General features: G+C 40.4%; 1 protein-coding gene across 5 annotated transcripts in view; it reads left to right on the top strand.

Annotated features, from left to right (window-relative positions):
• Window positions 1-20539, top strand: part of LOC117417847 (caskin-1-like) — a 117458-nt gene that overhangs the window by 64464 nt on the left and 32455 nt on the right. For all 5 annotated transcript variants that reach the window (XM_034030228.3, XM_059035471.1, XM_034030232.3 and 2 more), the window contains exons 3-6: window positions 3802-3899; window positions 4674-4819; window positions 5789-5884; window positions 7641-7771. In XM_034030228.3, the coding sequence (XP_033886119.3) occupies window positions 3802-3899; window positions 4674-4819; window positions 5789-5884; window positions 7641-7771 (471 nt within the window). The remainder of the gene's footprint in view (window positions 1-3801; window positions 3900-4673; window positions 4820-5788; window positions 5885-7640; window positions 7772-20539) is intronic.

Below are 20539 nucleotides of genomic sequence, written 5' to 3' on the forward strand. Positions count from 1 at the left end.
CCAACAAGACCAACAAGGTGAGAAGCATATTGTGTAATTTCTCAGTACCAGGGAGAAAGTACCATTCATTGTATTTTGGAAGATAAAGACAAAATATGCCCACAAAAGCAGGCTCCTTATGTCTCACCACATTGTTCTAAACAGTTATCTAATTCTGAGAGAGAGAGAGAGAGAGAGAGAGAGAGAGAGAGAGAGAGAGAGAGAGAGAGAGAGATGGAATCTGGTTTTAAATTAGCCACAGTATATTGCTGTAATGAACCTCCTTCTGCGTACTAAAATGTACTCCATTAATATTGTAGACAATAGGTAATTAAAAAATCGTTGTTCTTCAAGGGACCAGAAAACTTTATGCTGCCAGCAGGACTAAAAATGCACTTTTACAAATGACAAATGACATTGAACAAAGTTTAGTTCTGAAATCAGGCCAGCATCCTTAACAAAACAGGGCAGTGTTCCTCCACGTCTAAGACTTGAAACCCTGCCCAGAACGGAGCAACCTGACATCAATCTAAGGTGAAAGCGCTTTAGCACCACTAGTCTTATGCACGCTATTGGTTTCGGCCCAACGGTAAGTAGTATAACTAATCCCAGATCAGTTGGTTTAATCAAGTTAGCAGCATGCTTTGTATTGCCAAGTAAAACTGCAATTTCAGGGTCATAAAGACTGCAAGACTGCAATCGCATAGCAGACTCCTATCGGTTTTCTTCTGTGAGCTTAATTAAACCCATTTAAGCTTAGTTTAATACAACTGCAACTACAGCTTGTAACGGGAGTCTTATTTCCACCTGCACATTGAGGATGACATCACAACTGTCATGGTGGATTACTAGTTACCAAATTAATCATTCAATTGGAAAGCAATACAGGGTTTTATCACAAACTCAAGTTCAAACATGTTTGTTTATTTATGCAAATTTGAGCACTATAAAACAACAGTAACGGTTTAAAATAAAGAACAATCTTTTTGCACAGGAGTATTTTCATGGTTGTTTAAATTGCTAAATCTATTTTATTCCTCTTCAACATACGCACTCAAATTGTGTCCCTCTGAGTAGATCCAGCCATTCTGCAATCGACCCTCATTCAACTTGCACTGCTTTAGGTCCTGGCATTAGATCTGTGCATGGAGTCTGTAGCACTACTGATGTCAGGGCTAGGCAGGTTCAGTTAGGTATTGATTTGGGCGGTGTTTATAAAAAAAACAGGGGGAAAGCTGAGGAGTGTTGCTTAATCCTATACTACTGCTTCATTTTCTTTTATTTATTTTTTATTTAGTAGTCGCCAATTGATTTTTACCCCATTTTTCTCCCAATTTGAAATAGCCAATTGTATTATTTTAGGCTCAGCTCACCGCTACCACCTCCGCCCTGACTCAGGAGCGGCGAAGACGAACAAACACTATCCTCCGAAATGTGTGCCGTCAGCTGATGCTTTTTTTCACTCGGTCTGCCACGCAGCCACCTCAGAGCTACAGCGTCGGAGGACAATGCAGCTCTGGGCAGCTTACAGGCAAGCCCACAGGTGTCCAGCCAGTCTACAGGGGTCGCTGGTGCGCAGTGAGCCAAGGACACCCTGGCTGACCTAAGCCCTCCCCACCCGGGCGACGCTCGGCCAATTGTGCGCTGCCCCTTGGGAGCTCTCGTCTACGGTCGGCAATGGAATAGCCTGGACTCGAACCGGCGACCTCCAGGCTATAGGGTGCATCCTGCACTCCACGCGGAGCGACTTTACCGGATGCGCCATTCGAGTGCCCCTACTGCATCATTTTCTATCAAAAAGAATGAAAAAGCACTGTAAAGTGTGTAGTGGGTCAGTAAGATCGGTTCAGGGACTAATACTCAATTTCTGACTTTGACAAGACTTTCCAGAAGTCCCAGATAGCTGTGAGTGGTTGTTATCATTCCTTTGATGTGCAGGATGCCTCAAGAGACCATGCTGTCATCAGCCAGGTGAATGAGGCACAGACAGTATGGATTGCCAGTCTGGTCACATCATCAGTATCTTACCTGACACTCCAAACCAATGACTATTTCATGTAAAGTGCAAATTCAATATTTCAGAGGAAAATTGGCTGAAGTACAAGTAGAGATCTCAGCACCTAACAGCAAACCCAATCGACTGCTCAGGGATTCTCTCTAGAAATTTGCCATTAAGCAGCTGTTCATGTTGCTACTGTCCTTGGATAAATGCTGACAATAGAGCTTTGGATTTCTCATGTAAAATGCTGGATATTTCATCTATGCTGCAGATATTGGAGAGACCAATATGGTCCTAATGTTCCTAATTCTGCATCAACATTACAGCTACATTTAAATATTTAACATTACAGTAATGCAGTTTTCTAATATTAATGTGTATTTATACAAAATGTGTAGCCTCTGTATTGAGGAAAAAAAAAAAAAGATTCATTATTCAGAAAGTTCCTTATTGGAGGGCCATCTATCTTGGCTGCTGTGCTTAATTACTGTTAATAAATTAAGTTTTAAACACTCAATAAAAAATAGAAGGTAAAACAGTGGTTGATTTGATCAATCTATATTCTACTGTATTGTAGGGCAATGTGGGCCAGGCAGAGAAGCCTCCGATTATAAGGACACAGACTCAGGACACAGTGTGCTGGTCTGCATGGTCAAGCAGAGTCTGGAGGCAAAGCCAGTTACCAAGGCCCTCTGCACCCTGAGCGGCAGGGGAGACCCACAGAAGTCAGCACCAAGGAGAACTGTGTCTGCAGTTATGTGTTTTTCTCTCATGGCTCTCCTATATTGCAGATGACTGCTGTCTGTTTGACCCCTGCGTTGTGCTGGCTGTCCACTTTCGAATACACTGGTTTCTCTTACACAGACTTGGAGGGAAGGGAGGTGGGGAAAACATGGTAGCGTTGCACAATCAGCTTTTTAGTCTTTTCAGAAACAACAGAGTGGAACCATATAGAACACACATAACAGAGTATTGACCAGGTAACAGAAATTACAGGTAACAGGTAAATATAAAGAAAATGTAGATGATAAAAGTATCTACAGTCAACCTCGGTTAACTCGACACGCCGGTACTGCTGAACCAGTGTCACAGTGACAAATTCAGTTAGTATTCTAACTGGCTGAAAGTGGTTAGAAAAATTATAAGATTGTTCAATAAATTGTAGATAAATATACATTGACTTTTATCTAACGCATCATCAATGCTTATAAATATTGCTCAATGTTTACTCCCTTAATTGTATAAACTTACAAATCCCCTCAAATTTTCCCTCAAGTAAAAATGTAATTGAATTCAGGCCAAGCTAATTTGATTTATCGAAAAGGAAAGAGCTGAACCCTTTGGTTCTGCTTCCTCCTAGACTACCAAACAGAAGAGTACAATCCAATAAAGGAGGATAGGAGCTGGATAGGATTTAGTATGAACTATTTCATAGCCTGGATACTTTTTTTTTTTGAAGAGCATTTATGAAGTTGCATGCTTCTGTATATTCCAACTTTTTCTGGGCTTTTTGTATGTCGAGACTAGCCATGTGTTAATCAAAAAGAGTAAAGCAGCCCAATAAACCGGAAACTCAGTAGATAAAAGGCATGTTAATGTGGTGCAATACCAAGGCATACAGTATGTCTTTGGGGCAGGTTTATGGTAGTGCAATACCAAGGCGTACAGTATGTCTTTGGGGCAGGTTTATGGTAGTGCAATACCAAGGCGTACAGTATGTCTTTGGGGCAGGTTCACTGTAGTGCAATACCAAGGCGTACAGTATGTCTTTGGGGCAGGTTTATGGTGGCAATGGCCCATGTTTCTTTTCTTGTTGTCTTCAGGTTCTCTGCTTTGCATCATGCTGCCCTCAATGGAAACATGGAGCTCATCTCCCTGCTGCTGGAGGCACAGGCTACAGTGGATATTAAGGACCAGAAAGGTACACGATTCCTTCTCATTGATCAGTTCAACAGTAATAACCTCAGCAAGTCAGGTTCCGAGTTCGCTTACCTTGCTTTCTCCAGCAATTCTGCTTTTACTGCTCTCTGTCCTTGTAACGGGAGTGATAGTATACTGCAGCAAACTTTGCATGTACTTTTTATAGTTTAGTGGTCATTATCCCAATGGCTGCATGCATTGCCTGCTAAACTTACAGTGCTTACTGTGTCTGGTATTATTGCTTATTAAGTCTGTTTATAAACTGTCAGATACCCTTATGGCCAAGGCTAGTGAAACACGTGAGGCTATATAGTATGTGGGAAACTGCTGTATGTATTATCGAGCTTTGGTTTAAAACACCTCTGATCATAAGACACAGAGAATTACCCTGCAGAATGCATTAGAGCTACCCAACCTTTATCAATCTCAGCATCCTGTAATCAAGTATGGGCTCAGAATATTATTAGTGTTTTGGAACTTAACACTCCCATTGTTGTTTCATGATAAAAGCAGGAAATCGCATAGGTAGTAATCACCAAAGCATACTGTAGACCTTGATTCCAGTAGTGTAAATATAATTTACTGGACAATCCCTCAGATTTTAAATATCCATGATACAGATCTGACATGCTTAGATGATTATATTCCAGGATGTGTACTTTTAAATGCTTATAATACAGATTGGTGGTGCTGGATATCATGTAGAAGAGCTTTGAGAGTTCTCTTTGGAGCTGCAGCGCTGGGTTTTACAGCACACTGGTGCTCTCTTCCACAGGAATGCGTCCACTGCACTACGCGGCCTGGCAGGGTAAAGTTGAGCCAATGAAGATGCTGCTGAAGTCGGGATCTTCTGTCAACAGCCAATCAGATGAAGGACAGATCCCCCTGCATCTTGCAGCACAGCACGGGCATTATGATGTTGTAAGTCCTGAATGATGTACTCCGAATAACTGAAATAAAACCAAACTGCAACATTATAGAGCATCAGTTCACGCCTTGCCTGTGGTCAGATACTGATGCAAGTTAAATTCTGTGTTTCTTTCTCTTCTTCTTCGGAGCAATAACCATGCGGCAGCTTGCACCTGATCCATATTGCCTTCAGATTATATCCAAATTTAGCAGGACAGGGTGGTGATCGCGATGTTTTTTATCCAATGATTTTTGCAGCGATTACGCTCAAGTGTCAAAGGTAGTATTCAATTCCGTAGGTTCGCTATAGTTTGAATAGCCCTTAAAACCTGCAGTGTATAATTATGTGCATAATCAATATTTCACTCGTAGTCATTAACACATTTGCTGTAATTATTAAGATGTATTGACTATAATTAAGGGTTAATAAGCATGATACTCACACAGACCAACACACCTACAGTATATGCAATTACAGTATTATCGCACTTTACATAATATAATCTGTATGTAAATTGTGACAGGAAAAAAAAATATCCTACAAAAGTTAAAAGAACACCTGGTGATATTTTCAATACGGCTAAGATTATAAGAGGTGTAACGGGATTGCTGAAGGACATTAATAGGACACCCTGGTTTGGGCTACCCTAATAAACACTGACTTCCCACCGGTTACCAGATTACCCCTGACTGAGACTGCTGGAGAGACATGCCTAATGCTAGCCTTGTTTTCAAAGTAAAGCTTGAGAAAGCTAAAACCAACATCGTGGAATTAGATAAAAAGGAGATAAAAGAACAATAAATGTTTGCTTTCATGGGCTTATGTCAGTATGAAGTGTGTGTGTGTTTTTTTTATTAACATGGGTTTTGTAACGCATTGTTGTACACTCAGCACAAACACAGTGCAGATAAACTATGAATACGTGGCTTATCAGATATGCTTTGTGACTAATTTCTGTGTTTGTTCTCCCCTTGCCACAGTCGGAGATGCTGCTACAGCACCAGTCCAATCCATGTATCGTGGACAATGCAGGAAAGACTCCCTTAGACCTGGCCTGTGAATTTGGAAGAGTCGGGGTGAGTTCCTGTATAAATATTAACACTGAGCAGTATGAGCTCCGCATGACTACTCACACGCTAGTCCTGTAGATCTGACAGTCATTGTCGTTTCCTTCAGGTATTTCATGTTAACTTCTCTTCAATCCATGGGCTTTGCTGGGGTGTGGTTAGCACGCTGATGAGAGATGCAGAGGTACCAGAGATAACCCAAGAGATTTTAGTCAGCAGAACTCAGACACATCACCTTCGCGGTCCTTTTCCTGCCCCTAACAGATTGATTTTTCTTTGTTTTTGAGCTGGGCGATTGCCTGCCAAGATAATAGAGATATAGGAGAGTGAAGATAAAAGTGTCAGGAATGGAATACAAGCCTCCCAAGTGGGGTTACATGATATTTGTCTTGATGCAGAGACATGACAATTTCATTCAGTGACTGTACCTGCTTTTCAAGTGATGGACCAATCTAGTGACAGTGAGGCATGCCGTGCAGTAATAGCCTCTGGTTATCCAAGCTTTTAATTGCAGGAAGCGAACACATCATCTTCTCTAGTTTTGCATTACACATTGCAATACAAATCTTTCATAAATATGGACCACAATCATTGTCAATGCTTATGAGATTATGTCATGTTCTTGCAAAATACTGCATTCATGATGCATCTCAAACTAATGTACTGTACCTAACTTATTACTGTTATTTAGTAAGAGCTTCATGCATTATGCAGGTTTGAGGGATGCTTGGTATAGCAAATCTGACATTTAAAGGATTGCATTTTCAATATGAATTAAGTGAAGAAAGAGCAAAATGAAAATGCCATCATTTTATTTCACCGGCAGTGTTTGATTGTACTGTACGTGGTTAGATAATCTAACAACAGTCAGAGCTCTGTAACACTGCAGGCTAACTACATCGTAATACCAGTCTCTTATCAATGCAACATAACTAATCACTAATGCATTTTGAGATCTGGTTAAACTGGCTGATTTTACTCTGAAGCCAATTTAACTGCCGACTGTAACCTGGAATAGCCTCATATCTGTTATAATTAAAGGCTTGTGATATCTCTGAGCTGTCCAGAAAGGAGTAGAAGCTACACTGGTTTTAAGTAACAAGCCAAATATAAGGTCCAAATCATGGTCTAAGGAGAATAATATGTCAGTGTTTCATATTTGCAGTTTAAATACAGTAGTGTGCAAATTTATTAGAACACCTCAAGATTTGTCTTTACTGTCCTTTATATACCTACCTTCATAGAAACAATAGGCACTTGTGTGAAAATGTTACACCGCTTTGTGGTTTAATTAGGCATCTTAAACAACTACTAAAGAGTCTCATGCATTTTACCATGTGTGGCTATGTGTTCCTTTTCTCTTTGCTATTTGAAATGAATTGCATGTGTGGCCTATTGAAGTCATCCATTAAGTTAGACAATCACTAATTTAGCCCTTTTTTGATTTTCATTTACAGTGGTTTCATTTCATATGCACAACAAATCAAAACAAACAAAAGCAATGGGGTGTTCTAATTCATTTGCACACTACTGTAAGTTAGCAGCAGGGAACATCAATTAACAATTGTGATTTTAAGACCGTTCACTTCGATGTGGTGCTGTTTACATTTGATTCTTACAGCATTCTTATTTAGCACCACCTGGTGTTCATACGTATATAAACATGTTGCTCTCATGGAATGCAGAATGTTCTCAACGTTCCAGACCTGTAGTAATGCCCCACGACTGTGTTAATGATGTCATGGTCGTGTTTGCCTCTGCACAGGTGGTCCAGCTGCTGCTGAGCAGCAACATGAGCGCTGCTTTGCTGGAGCCCAAGCCGGGCGACACCACCGACCCCAACAGCACCAGCCCCCTGCACCAGGCAGCCAAGAACGGCCACATCGACATCATCAGGTGAGGGCATGGCAGGGTTCCTCATGTACATTGCAATACTGCACTCACATGACTGGTAGTACGAATTCTAGTTAGCATAGATCAGTGGCACTCATCTGTACTCTTTCAGTCCATTCCAATGCAAGACATTGTTGAACACCGAGGTTCAATTAAAGAGTTATAGACCTATGTTGCAACAAGTCTCTGAGCTCTTCACTTCAATAAATAAGGACATTGTTGAAGCAACATCTTAAGAGCCTTGGAGTATAATATACCATCAGGCTATATTCTCTGTCTATTAGACTGAGATAATTAGATTCAGAGAATTATAGGGAGGTTGGATTCACAGCAGTTAGGAAAAAGGAATCATGCTCAGCAAAATTAGTTTAAACTGCCCACGAGGATTCAGGCATTGAATAAGAAATTTTGTTTCTTTTTTTTTTCTTTTCTTTTTCTTTTTTTTTTTTTGAAGTCTGTTTTTGATGCCAGGGTAAATTGAGAAATCAAATTGCTCATCTCGAAGGCCAGTTTGGAGAAACCCTTTAGAGACAGACCAGACCAATCAGAGCTTTTTTTTCGCTCTCTGTTCTTCTTATCTCCAAGATTGGCTTCCTCCACTTTACTCGACTTGATTGGCATTCTAGGACCAGAACTGTCAAGCAGGCAATTCATTTCCCAATTTGATTCATGCTGTTTTGTCTAATAGCTGTTTTTTTCCCCTAAAATGTTAACTTACTTTGTTCATCCGTCTTTGAAAATGCGATCATGTTTTTTTAACTTTGTGTGCAGGTTTCACAACTATACCTTAAGTTTGCCAAATATATTCACCCCCCGCCATCACAATATAAATGATACAGAAATGATGTGTTTTGTAAGCCTCCAATGCCCTTCATCTGACAGATGAAAATGTGACTGCTTGTATTTTGTACTGTCAAATGACCTGTGAAATTATGTGTATTGTTTATTCAAATACAGATGAACCCGCTTTATATGATGATTACTGTGCAGACATAATTCATGATATAAAGCAGGCCATGATATAAACCGGGTTTCATGGTTGCTTATGACAGCGTATTACGCGTGCGAGAAAAAATAATGAAAACGGTGAATTAAAGAGCAGCATTTAATACTGTACATTTAGTCGTTGTTTACATTTAAACACATGCATATAGTTTACTACAGGACAAATACGTTGTGTATCATTAACTGGAACGAAACAGTTTGTGTCATTCTCTAAAAGAAAGCATGAATTGTCGACTGATGAGAGCTATCAGTACTTTTTTGTGTGCATTTGTATATTACTAACTGTGTTAAAATTTGGTGATGATTTGTAACTGAACTGTATCCTGTTAGGACCGCCCACGCAGCATTTGACAGGCTGCACAAAATGTCAGTTTGCTGTTCTATTTACATAATGCTGACAAATCCGAGCAAATCGAGGAAGAAAGTGTTCTTTACAAGGTTCATTTGGAAAACGGTCTGTGTCATCGCAGTTCTGAGCCTTCAATTAAAAATAATTATATACTGCTGCCATAGTAAAATGTCTTTTCAAAGAGGTTCAGCAAAATATGCTGTCACCTTTACTTATTATTTGTTATTAAGTGTCTGTCGGTGGGGACACAAACAGAGTTACAGTAGTCGATCACCCTTAGTCCTATTGATGGTTGTTAATGCCCTCAAACCCTCACCAGGCTTAACTGGTTACGGTAGTTTCAAATTGAATATTGGCCTTATTTAGCCTTTATTTAGCCAGGTGAGACAGTTAAGAATAAATTCTCATTTACAATAACGACCTGACCAAGAGGTTTGCACTACAGAGGTAAAAAAAAAATAAAAATACAACATAGTACAATACAATACAAGCTTACAAATTCACATTTCTTTTTTTTTTTTAAATAGCAAAAAGTTTAGCCTAAGTTGCAACGCATTCCAGTCACTGGCTGCAGCAACCCTAGACAGCACCAATTTAATCAATTCATTGGAACGTAAATTATAAAATGAGAAAGGGATTTTAGTAATTTCTGTAAATAAATAGGAATTTTACCAAGGAAAGTTCTGGAAATTAACAAATACCAGTGAGTTAGACGTCTCGTGTATAAAGAAGGCCGGTTAACCAGGGAGTAAAGATCACAGTGGTGAGTGTGATAAGGACCACCAGTCACAAATCTTATGACTCCCTTTGTAACTGGAAGATATTGAGAGACAAATATATGTGATTTAACACACTGAACCCAATCAGAAAAGTAATTATGAAAGGGAATCTAAGGGAATCTTCACTAAAACCGATATCACCCAACCTTTTCAAAACAAACGAGTGATCTACAGAATCAAATGCTTTTGCTAGATCTACAAATATAGCAGCATAAAATTGCTTTTTGTCAATGGCTGTTATATCATCATTTAAAACTTGCAAACCAGACTGCATATCCGATAAAAGAGCCTTAAGAACCAAATACAGAATTATTCCAGGGGAGTGGGATTTCTTTAAACAATGACACTGCTCCTTGGAGGAAGGGAAACAGAGGAGAAATGCAGGTCGTGGGAAATAGAAAACACAACGGTGCAACATTGCCACTGAAAAGCACCACCAAACGCTTTCTAGGTGTGAAAAGGCAGCAAACTGCGTATCAAGCTAATGAAATTGAATCTATTGTGGCTGAATAAGTCTCTGGGGTTATCTTGCGTCTGTCAGATAGTGCTGAGTGACAGCTAATAATTGTCAATCAAAACAAATAACATTTGCGTGCATATTATTCTATGTAGTGATAAAATGATGTACGCATTGAGAAAAATTATGTCATTAAAAAGCAATCCTTAGAATCTGACATTTCTTATCACAAAACAAATACAAAACAAATATAAGAGCTTTAGTCTAGCAACGCTCAAGTATAATGTAGCATGTGGTACTGGGTAACTATGTGAGCCTCCATATAGGGCACCAGGGTGATGAATTGACTCATTAATGTTTAATTGAGGCTCGCAAAAATCGATACTGGATTAATCAAATAATAGTTGAATTACACTGAAGCAAGTCATCAATTCCCCCACCACTGTAGATGGTAAATAAGATAATGAGGATGTCAGCATAATCATCCTCAAATAATACTAATAATACTACTTCTAATAATGATACTACTACTAATAATAATAATCATTTTTCGTGTCTCCCTGTAGTTTGCTTTGCAACACAATCAAATCTGCTCTGGAATCTCAATTAGAAAGAGCCTGTACTTAGAGGGGGTTTCATCATCATAAATGTCAAAGGGGCTGTCTATGATCGACATCAATACAGGCCTGTTCCAGAACGAGTGTCAGGCAAGGTCATGACGAGATATACTGCCCTCCCTTAAATAAATCTTATGTGTCGTGTGTTTGGAATGCGAATATCATAATGTGAAAGGGCCTTTGCTTGGTCTGCAGGTCACGCGGAGCGGATTTATTGCATTCTTTATTATTTATTATAAACTGATCATTGGAGGCCAATGGGTTACTTGTGATTCATAAACGCAGCGCTCGAAGATAGCTGTATTAATGGGTGTGGGTTTGTGTATTGTGTATTTAGCCATTTCTGTGTGTCTGTTTTTTTGACAATCTAAAGCAAAAGCCTAAGAAGAAGAAGAAGAAGAAGAAGAAGAAGAAGAAGAAGAAGAAGAAGAAGAAGAAGAAGAAGAAGATTAATAATAGGAGCCTTATTATTATTATTATTTATTTCTTAGCAGACGCCCTTATCCAGGGCGACTTACAATCGTAAGCAAATACATTTCAAGTGTTACAATACAAGTAACACAATAAGAGCAAGAAATACAATAACTTTTGTTCAAGCAAAGTACAAGTGTGACAAACCACAATTCAATAATACAGCAGATAATAGTGATAGTTACATCAGGATATGATTAAATAGTGATAGTTACGTCAGGATATGATTAAATACAAAGTACTACAGGTTAAACACTTGGCAGATTACAGTATGTATGCCTTTCTATAGTATATGAAATACTGTGCAACAGACTTAATTTGTTGAAGTACATTCCTTATTAAAACCAGCCATGCAAGTGCTGAAATATATTATCCAAAATTAGATTAAATCATTTTATGGAATTTCCACCTGCAGATTGGAGTCATCAATGGTATTGCCATTTGGTATGAAACACATTGAAATTCCTATTTAACATGGTAATATTGGGCCACCTGGGTGCTATAAATTCCCATTAGAAATCAAATCCAACACCACAAAGAGAAAGTGATTATAGTGGCAATATTAAAGTTTTCTGAACGCTAGTGCATGTGTGTACTCCAAAGGGAATGACAATCGACTGCAGCTTTTTGCCTGTCCAAGGACTATCCTTATGAAGGGATGCTGGAGAGCCTGACTCACTGAAGTTAGATATGGTTGGGACACATCAAGGGAAGGTGTGAGCAGAATTGCAGGGCAGGTCTTAATCCCCTTTAGCTGTATCATTAAACACGGGCGTGGATGTAACACTAGGATTAATGTTAATCTTCTTTCAGGAAGTCTTAATGGGTGCTTCCTTGTTCCCACACACTTAGTAAATGTCAGGCCTTGAATGGTTAACAGATTAAAGCAATAAATATTTACAGTAAAATGCCAACTCAATTGGGTGTTAGCACCTATGATCAAGACAAGACATGCATCACTGAACGTATTGTTGTTCATTGGTATTTTGCAGGAAAAAAATTATCATTGCAAGTTATTTTCTTATTCATTTATCTAATTACTTATAACAAGTTCAGAGAGTGAAATGATTAACCACAGGGATACTTACACTGTTCTAAAAGAAGAATGGATACGTACAGCTCCGGCCAAAAGTTTAGCATCACCTAGAATTTTAGCATTGAGACAATTATAAATAAATAAATAAATAAATAAATAAATAAATAAATATAGGAACATCATTTTGATCTTTTATTTAACATCATGTAATCAAATAAACTACAAAATGATATCGCCAAAAAAAAAAAGTCTACCGGAAGCCATAATAGTAGTACAGTATTTCATGTTAGATTTCAAAATGTCAGATTTTTAAATTTGGTCTTTTCTCAGTTAAGTATATGGAAAAACTACAAAGCGGTATGTAATTCAATATGTTAACATAACATTGTTCAGCAGGTTTCATTTGACTTTATGAAGCAAAACTTGTTAATTCTGTAAAGGGTGACGCAAAACTTTTGCCATAGCTGTAGATATCAAACGATGCAGTGTCATTTGAGTTGGCTAAGTATAGTTCTGATGAGTTTCTCTCATGCAAAAGGAGCACTTCTGATGGGAGGACAGACCCACCTCTGGAGACACCACTGATGGAATGTGGGTATAGATTTCTGATAAATAGCTCTCTGCCCCAGCCAGAACACAGGCCTCCGCTGAGCTCTGGGCGCGCCACTGAACAGGTGGTCAGCTACATAAGAGTAGTGGGTCATGTGACTCTCTGTGGCCTTTTTCAGAATGGTTAGCTGCACTTAATGTATGACATTTCTGTTTCCAGGAACTGTGGTAGGGATTTTTGACAGTGCTTGTGCAGCTGTGTTATTGACAGTGGTTTCTGTTAATTAGGACTATGTCACCAGCTGCATGTCCTTGCCTGTTTTTAAGTCAGTTCCCTTTTCTGTGTAATGCATACATTTATATTCTAGAACTAAGACTTTTTCTGTGCTGTGAAGATGTAATAACTCTATACTGGTGCAAAAGTAGTAGTAGTAGATTGACCCGCTAACCCGCTAAGCAGGTTACAAGGAGGTAAGAAGCTGTGTCCACACATTGAAAACGATCTGACAAAAAAAGTATGCATTTTAAAGAAGAGTGCATAGGGGCCTACATTATAAACGAATGTACTTAGCAGAAACCAGGGGATTATCATTTATAGTAAAACTGAACATGATTGTGGGACAGTTTTAAGGTTCCCAGAAATTAGTGAGTTGAAATGGAACATATTGAAGGGCCACTGGGTAGGAGGAAAGTTTTAAAAACAAGCACTTTAATAAAATGCAAGCGATTGATTTCCCAAGCTTGAAAATTGTGTGTACCTATTTTCAGGAGAGGATTAGGCATATTTTAGTGTGGAGGCTTGTGGTTGTTGAGCCCGTTGCTAAGCAAAGGAAGTTCCTTGCGTATTCAAATGGGGTGGGGCATTATTGGATTTTATTTAATTACCTTGACAATGTTTCTTATAAAAGGAGGTTGCTAATACAAGATAAGCGAAACATTTTACCAATTTTATATCTCTAAAATTCTTCGATGACTGTCCTGGAAATCGCTAGATTTGTAGCTAGTTGCTTTTGACAAGAAATCTCGCAAAGTCAGCCTTTAAAGTCACTAGATTTGGCAAGAAATTCGCTAAATTGCCAACACTGCTTGAAGATGCAGAAAAAAAATATTTGATTTACCCATGGCTTATTGCCTTGACACAACAAGGAAATGAGATCGCTTCATCGGTGCCCAGGCTCTGAAATTAGAGCGGCTGTGTGCCATTTAAGCATTTTCATAACACATCGGTAAAGATTCTTTAATTATTTAAAGTTAAGTCAAAGATCTGCCTATAGAAAAAGAGAGTGAGGGAGTTATTTTTATTTACTGATCTGGCGTGAACCCCGGCCCAAACAGGGATTCGCTGTTATTTTATTTTATTTAGTGCAGTAATTAAAAGCAGCAATTTGGAGTCCCATCTGGTCTACCTGAGGCTTGTTTCACTTCCAATGCAGTGGTTCATTACAATATATATAACATTTCGTTTGCCTAGGGCGGCAAAAATCCTTGCGCTCGCCCTGGTGAGGAGCCAAGGCCTTTGCATCATCTTGTATCTTTCATCTGAAATGCCTTCAATACTGACCACTAGCACACAAAGTAATAGCTACATAAATTCACAGCCTATGTTCTCTCAGGGCATGATAAAGTGTTCTAAGTAACATATTTTACTAGTTTGGAATCCCATTACAAGTAAAATTGGCTTTTTTTTTGTCTTCTCGTTTAGGTTTGTGTTAAACAGGAGCCTCATATATCCTTTTTAGGAAAGGTCCATTAATGTCTGCCATGCAATCAGTACATATTGCTGTTCTGTGTTGTGTATTAGCAAAATGAACGGAAAAGTCAGGGGAGAGGAAATAATTAAGGCAGCACCCATTCCAATAAAATGTAATGTTCGCTTTCGTTTAGCAAAAAGTGTTTTAACAGTGCCTGATATCACAAGTCTTCTACTGTAAACATTTTGGAATCTGGAAAAGTTTTTCAACTGTAGTCCAATACTGTCCACCATTGCACTGGTGTAACAGTACATTCCTACATTTCTCAGAGTAAGAATCCCTTGTGATATGTGTATCCATTTGGATAAGAATCAAGGAAACTACCTTTTAAAAATGTTTTTTTTTGTTGTTTTTTTTTCATGCAAGCAAAAACGTAAAATAAAAGATCTCCCTAAAATAACCATAATATTTAAGCAGATGGACCTAAAACTAGACATGAAGTCAGAAAGCCCAGCCCTGAGCACCCTGAAAGAATGTGTGTTTCTAGCGAGATTGGATTTCTTTCAGGCCAGATGGCAGAATGGGCGTATTGTCTTGTGGTCTGATGCACTCACTAAAGCCTAAAGCCTGGAATCACGTTTCTGTGGACACAGGAATGGTAGGAAAACATGAAACTGGGTCTGTAAAGAAATAATGGGAAAAGGAGACATGACAGAACCTATTTTTTGAAAGTTACCAACTCCCCGTTATTGTAATTTTTTTTTTTTTAAATACCAACTGTATTTATCAAATATCCTGTACTGTTTCCCCATTGTGTGGTTTACATAGAATTTGAAGTCTTTTCACTAATATAATATTATAAAACATATGTAGTTGCTATTTTTATAAAATGAATGCCCCTGCCTTTAACTACCTTTAGTTTAATGGTCACTGTTGTCTTATCTTTTGTCGATTTATAGCTTTTCATGTTATAGACCAATAACCTTGAAAGGATTTCAATTAGCATCTCGCCCTGTAACGCTGTCATGTCTTTTAAACCATACAGTAACTTCTCCTCAACATGCCACTGTTAGGTCAGTATGAAGTTATAACCTTTGTAAATGAGAACTGCGAGAAGGGCTGGGTAAAACTCAATCAGATACCGCCTGCAGATGGCCTTGCTATTGTAACGAAGTGATAACAAAAAACAAGAAGCGGGTTTCAGAAAGCTCAGTTCTTCAGAAGAGATTAGCGCTCTGTGCTGCAGCTCTGCTTCAAGCAATAATAAACCCAGAAGCCTGGTTTTGTGCTCTTATCAAGAGAGCTGTAAGGACGAAAGGGCACGGAGGTGATTTGTGCGATTAGCATTCCCTATACTATATATACCCCCCCCCAACCTCCTCCACAACCACCCACCCCTGACAGAGGATTCTGCCGCAGTTGAGATGCTCAGTCTGAGATATATATATATATATATATATATATTGTGACAAAGCACAACTCACTCGGGTTCGTGCCCCTTTAAAAATACGACCCAGAACAATGAAATGGAGTTTTAAGCGCTAGTGCGCTATTTTTAATAAACACAAAAGTAAACAAAACACACAAAATACAAAAGCAAAATAAACACCTAGCTCCTCTTGGAGCACTAACTCAACTGGATTTTTCCCTTACTAATACGCAGGACGGCTAAACCGTTTACCTGCCCCACACACAAAAACCACGCTGGCTTAACACAGTACTTACTCACGACTGCTCGGAAGCAGAGCACCTCTCTTCTGCTTCCTTCTACTCAGCAGCGTAGAGCAGACTGACTGTTCTCCTTATAAACCCTGCACCTGGCTCCAATTTTCAATAGTAGCCAGGTGCAGGTAATGATCAATCAATAAAACAATTAAACAACACAAAAGTGTGCCTTCCGCACATGTTTTTCCTGCAGAGAGGTTTTAACCCCCTCCCTGCTGTCTCACACATCCCCCCCCATGTCTTTTCAAGACACCGGCCATACCACGGCCACCTCCCTCCACCCTTAAAAGACCACCCAGCCTCAAGTCCAGCAATGTCCATTGCCGCCCTCTTCCACGGGCGGGCTTGAGGATGGGTCGGTCCTTCCGGCGCTGCCAGGAAGGGTCCGCAAACCGGCGACACGGGACCCCACCGGGCTAACAGGGCCGACCGAAGCGTAGGCCGGGGCACTGGAGGATGCCGCAGTGGACACAGGTCTTCCCCTGGGAACTGGCGCAGTGATGTCCGATCACCCAGGGGGAGCGAAGCAGCTAACAGGGGGAGCCTCAGCGACGTCTGGCAGCAGCCCAGCGACGTCTGGGTGCTCGGGGAGAGCGGAGCAGGTAACCAGGGGCAGAGCTGTGGCCAGTGCTGCAGACTCCTGGGCTCTAGGTCCAGCACAGGGAGGTCCAGGTAGACCGGCAGGGTGTCCAGGAGCATGGGGTGAGGGACTGGACGCAGCGGCGCCGAACTGGGCTGTAGGGGTGGTGGTCGGGGCTGTGGTGGAGGTATGCTTTTCACCTCCTCCCCTCTGGGCTCCTCCCCTCTGGGCTCCGGAAGCGGCGGCTCCTCCCCTCTGGGCTCCGGAAGCGGCGGCTCCTCCCCTCTGGGCTCCGGAAGCGGCGGCTCCTCCCCTCTGGGCTCCGGAAGCGGCAGCTCCTCCCCTCTGGGCTCCGGAAGCGGCAGCTCCTCCCCTCTGGGCTCCGGAAGCGGCGGCTCCTCCCCTCTGGGCTCTGGAAGCGGCGGCTCCTCCTCTCTGGGCTCTGGAGCTGGAGTCAGCAGGGTACCTCTTGCTTGCTCCCACTTTTGGAGTAGCAGGTCTAGCTCCGTCGGCTCCGGATCCGGTAGCCCCCACTCCTGTCTCCACTTCTTTGTCTGCTCTTTCTGAGCAGCGGTGTTACGATTGATCATTACGATCAATTCTTTAAAATCCATTTTCTGGGTCGTAGGGGTGCCCACACACTCTGCCCGCATTCTCCACCATATGTGACAAAGCACAACTCACTCGGGTTCGTGCCCCTTTAAAAATACGACCCAGAACAATGAAATGGAGTTTTAAGCGCTAGTGCGCTATTTTTAATAAACACAAAAGTAAACAAAACACACAAAATACAAAAGCAAAATAAACACCTAGCTCCTCTTGGAGCACTAACTCAACTGGATTTTTCCCTTACTAATACGCAGGACGGCTAAACCGTTTACCTGCCCCACACACAAAAACCACGCTGGCTTAACACAGTACTTACTCACGACTGCTCGGAAGCAGAGCACCTCTCTTCTGCTTCCTTCTACTCAGCAGCGTAGAGCAGACTGACTGTTCTCCTTATAAACCCTGCACCTGGCTCCAATTTTCAATAGTAGCCAGGTGCAGGTAATGATCAATCAATAAAACAATTAAACAACACAAAAGTGTGCCTTCCGCACATGTTTTTCCTGCAGAGAGGTTTTAACCCCCTCCCTGCTGTCTCACAATATATATATATATATATATATATATATATAATTAATTTACCCAGGATTCCATCTTCAGAGCCTGCAGTCTAATAATTTGTTTTACTGTACTGTTCAGTTGTGACGTGCACAGGCAATTACAGTGAAGGGCATCATGTTCATTCAGCTGGAGCGAGATTGAGATTGAGATTGAGAGCGAAAAGCTGACCAGGCATGTTAAGGGCTATTATGCAGATGAGCTGGCGCCCCCACATTAAATCACAATAGAATGTTATTATTAGGCAATTCGTTGTGTAATTAATCCATTACTCTCCATGCATTGGTCACCTGCTTATTAAGCACCTGCTTATTTTGAACTGTATGTTGGTGAGTCATTGAAGTGCAGTGCATGAGGGATAGAAAAGAAATTCAACCATTTGTGTCTTACTTTTGTTACATTTATGGACATTTGTTTGGCTCCTCTGTGCAGCACAGGCCACTGCTGTTGTTGCTTGCAGACAAGTTGAACTCAGATCATTATTCATCATTTCCACTACTTGTCTAGATAATCATTTGACATTTTTTTGTACTCGCTGTTTGCATGTTTGTCAGTAATGGACACACAAATGTCAGGAACATCTGAGCTGAATAATATTTGCATGACATTTCTTAGTGTCATGTAAATGGCATCACTATGTACAGACGTGCTCAAATTTGTTGGTACCCTTACAGCTCATTGAAATAATGCTTCATTTCTCCTGAAAAGTGATGAAATTAAAAGCTATTTTATCATGTATACTTGCATGCCTTTGGTATGTCATAGAATAAAGCAAAGAAGCTGTGAAAAGAGATGAATTATTGCTTATTCTACAAAGATATTCTAAAATGGCCTGGACACATTTGTTGGTACCCCTTAGAAAAGGTAATAAATAATTGGATTATAGTGATATTTCAAACTAATTAGTTTCTTTAATTAGTATCACACATGTCTCCAATCTTGTAATCAGTCATTCAGCCTATTTAAATGGAGAAAAGTAGTCACTATGCTGTTTGGTATCATTGTGTGCACCACACTGAACATGGACCAGAGAAAGCAAAGGAGAGAGTTGTCTGAGGAGATCAGAAAGAAAATAATAGACAAGCATGGTAAAGGTAAAGGCTACAAGACCATCTCCAAGCAGCTTGATGTTCCTGTGACAACAGTTGCAAATATTATTAAGAAGTTTAAGGTCCATGGAACTGTAGCCAACCTCCCTGGGCGCAGCCGCAAGAGGAAAATCGACCCCAGATTGAACAGAAGGATAGTGCAAATAGTAGAAAAAGAACCAAGGATAACTGCCAAAGAGATACAAGCTGAACTCCAAGGTGAAGGTACGTCAGTTTCTGATCGCACCATCCGTCGCTTTTTGAGCGAAAGTGGGCTCCATGGAAGAAGACCCAGGAGGACTCCACTTTTTAAAGAAAAACATAAAAAAAGCCAGACTGGAATTTGCTAAAATGCATATTGACAAGCCACAATCCTTCTGGGAGAATGTCCTTTGGACAGATGAGTCAAAACTGGAACTTTTTGGCAAGTCACATCAGCTCTATGTTCACAGACGGAAAAATGAAGCTTTCAAAGAAAAGAACACCATACCTACAGTGTTATGCTACGGTTATGTTTTGGGGCTGCTTTGCTGCGCCTGGCACAGGGTGCCTTGAATCTGTGCAGGGCACAATGAAATCTCAAGACTATCAAGGCATTCTGGAGCAAAATGTACTGCCCAGTGTCAGAAAGCTCTGTCTCACTCGCAGGTCATGGGTCCTCCAACAGGATAATGACCCAAAACACACAGCTAAAAGCACCCAAGAATGGATAAGAACAAAACATTGGACTATTCTGAAGTGGCCTTCTATGAGTCCTGATCTGAATCCTATCGAACATCTATGGAAAGAGCTGAAACTTGCAGTCTGGAGAAGGCACCCATCAAACGTGAGACAGCTGGAGCAGTTTGCTCAGGAAGAGTGGGCCAAACTACCTGTTAACAGGTGCAGAAGTCTCATTGAGAGCTACAGAAAACGTTTGATTGCAGTGATTGCCTCTAAAGGTTGTGCAACAAAATATTAGGTTAGCGGTCCCATCATTTTTGTCCATGCCATTTTCATTGGTTCCTTATTTACAATATCATGTTGAATAAAAAATCAAAAGCAAAGTCTGATTTCTATTAAATATGGAATAAACAATGGTGGATGCCAATTACTTTTGTCAGTTTCAAGTTATTTCAGAGAAAATTGTGCATTCTTTGTTTTTTGTGGAGGGGTACCAACAAATTTGAGCACGTCTGTATGTCAATACACTGCTGCTGCTACTGTTGTCTTGGGAGCTGCTGAGCGAAGGAAGATGAGTATCAGTCGCATATTTCT

The sequence above is a fragment of the Acipenser ruthenus genome, chromosome 13, assembly GCF_902713425.1.
Source record: "Acipenser ruthenus chromosome 13, fAciRut3.2 maternal haplotype, whole genome shotgun sequence".
Taxonomy (NCBI): domain Eukaryota; kingdom Metazoa; phylum Chordata; class Actinopteri; order Acipenseriformes; family Acipenseridae; genus Acipenser; species Acipenser ruthenus.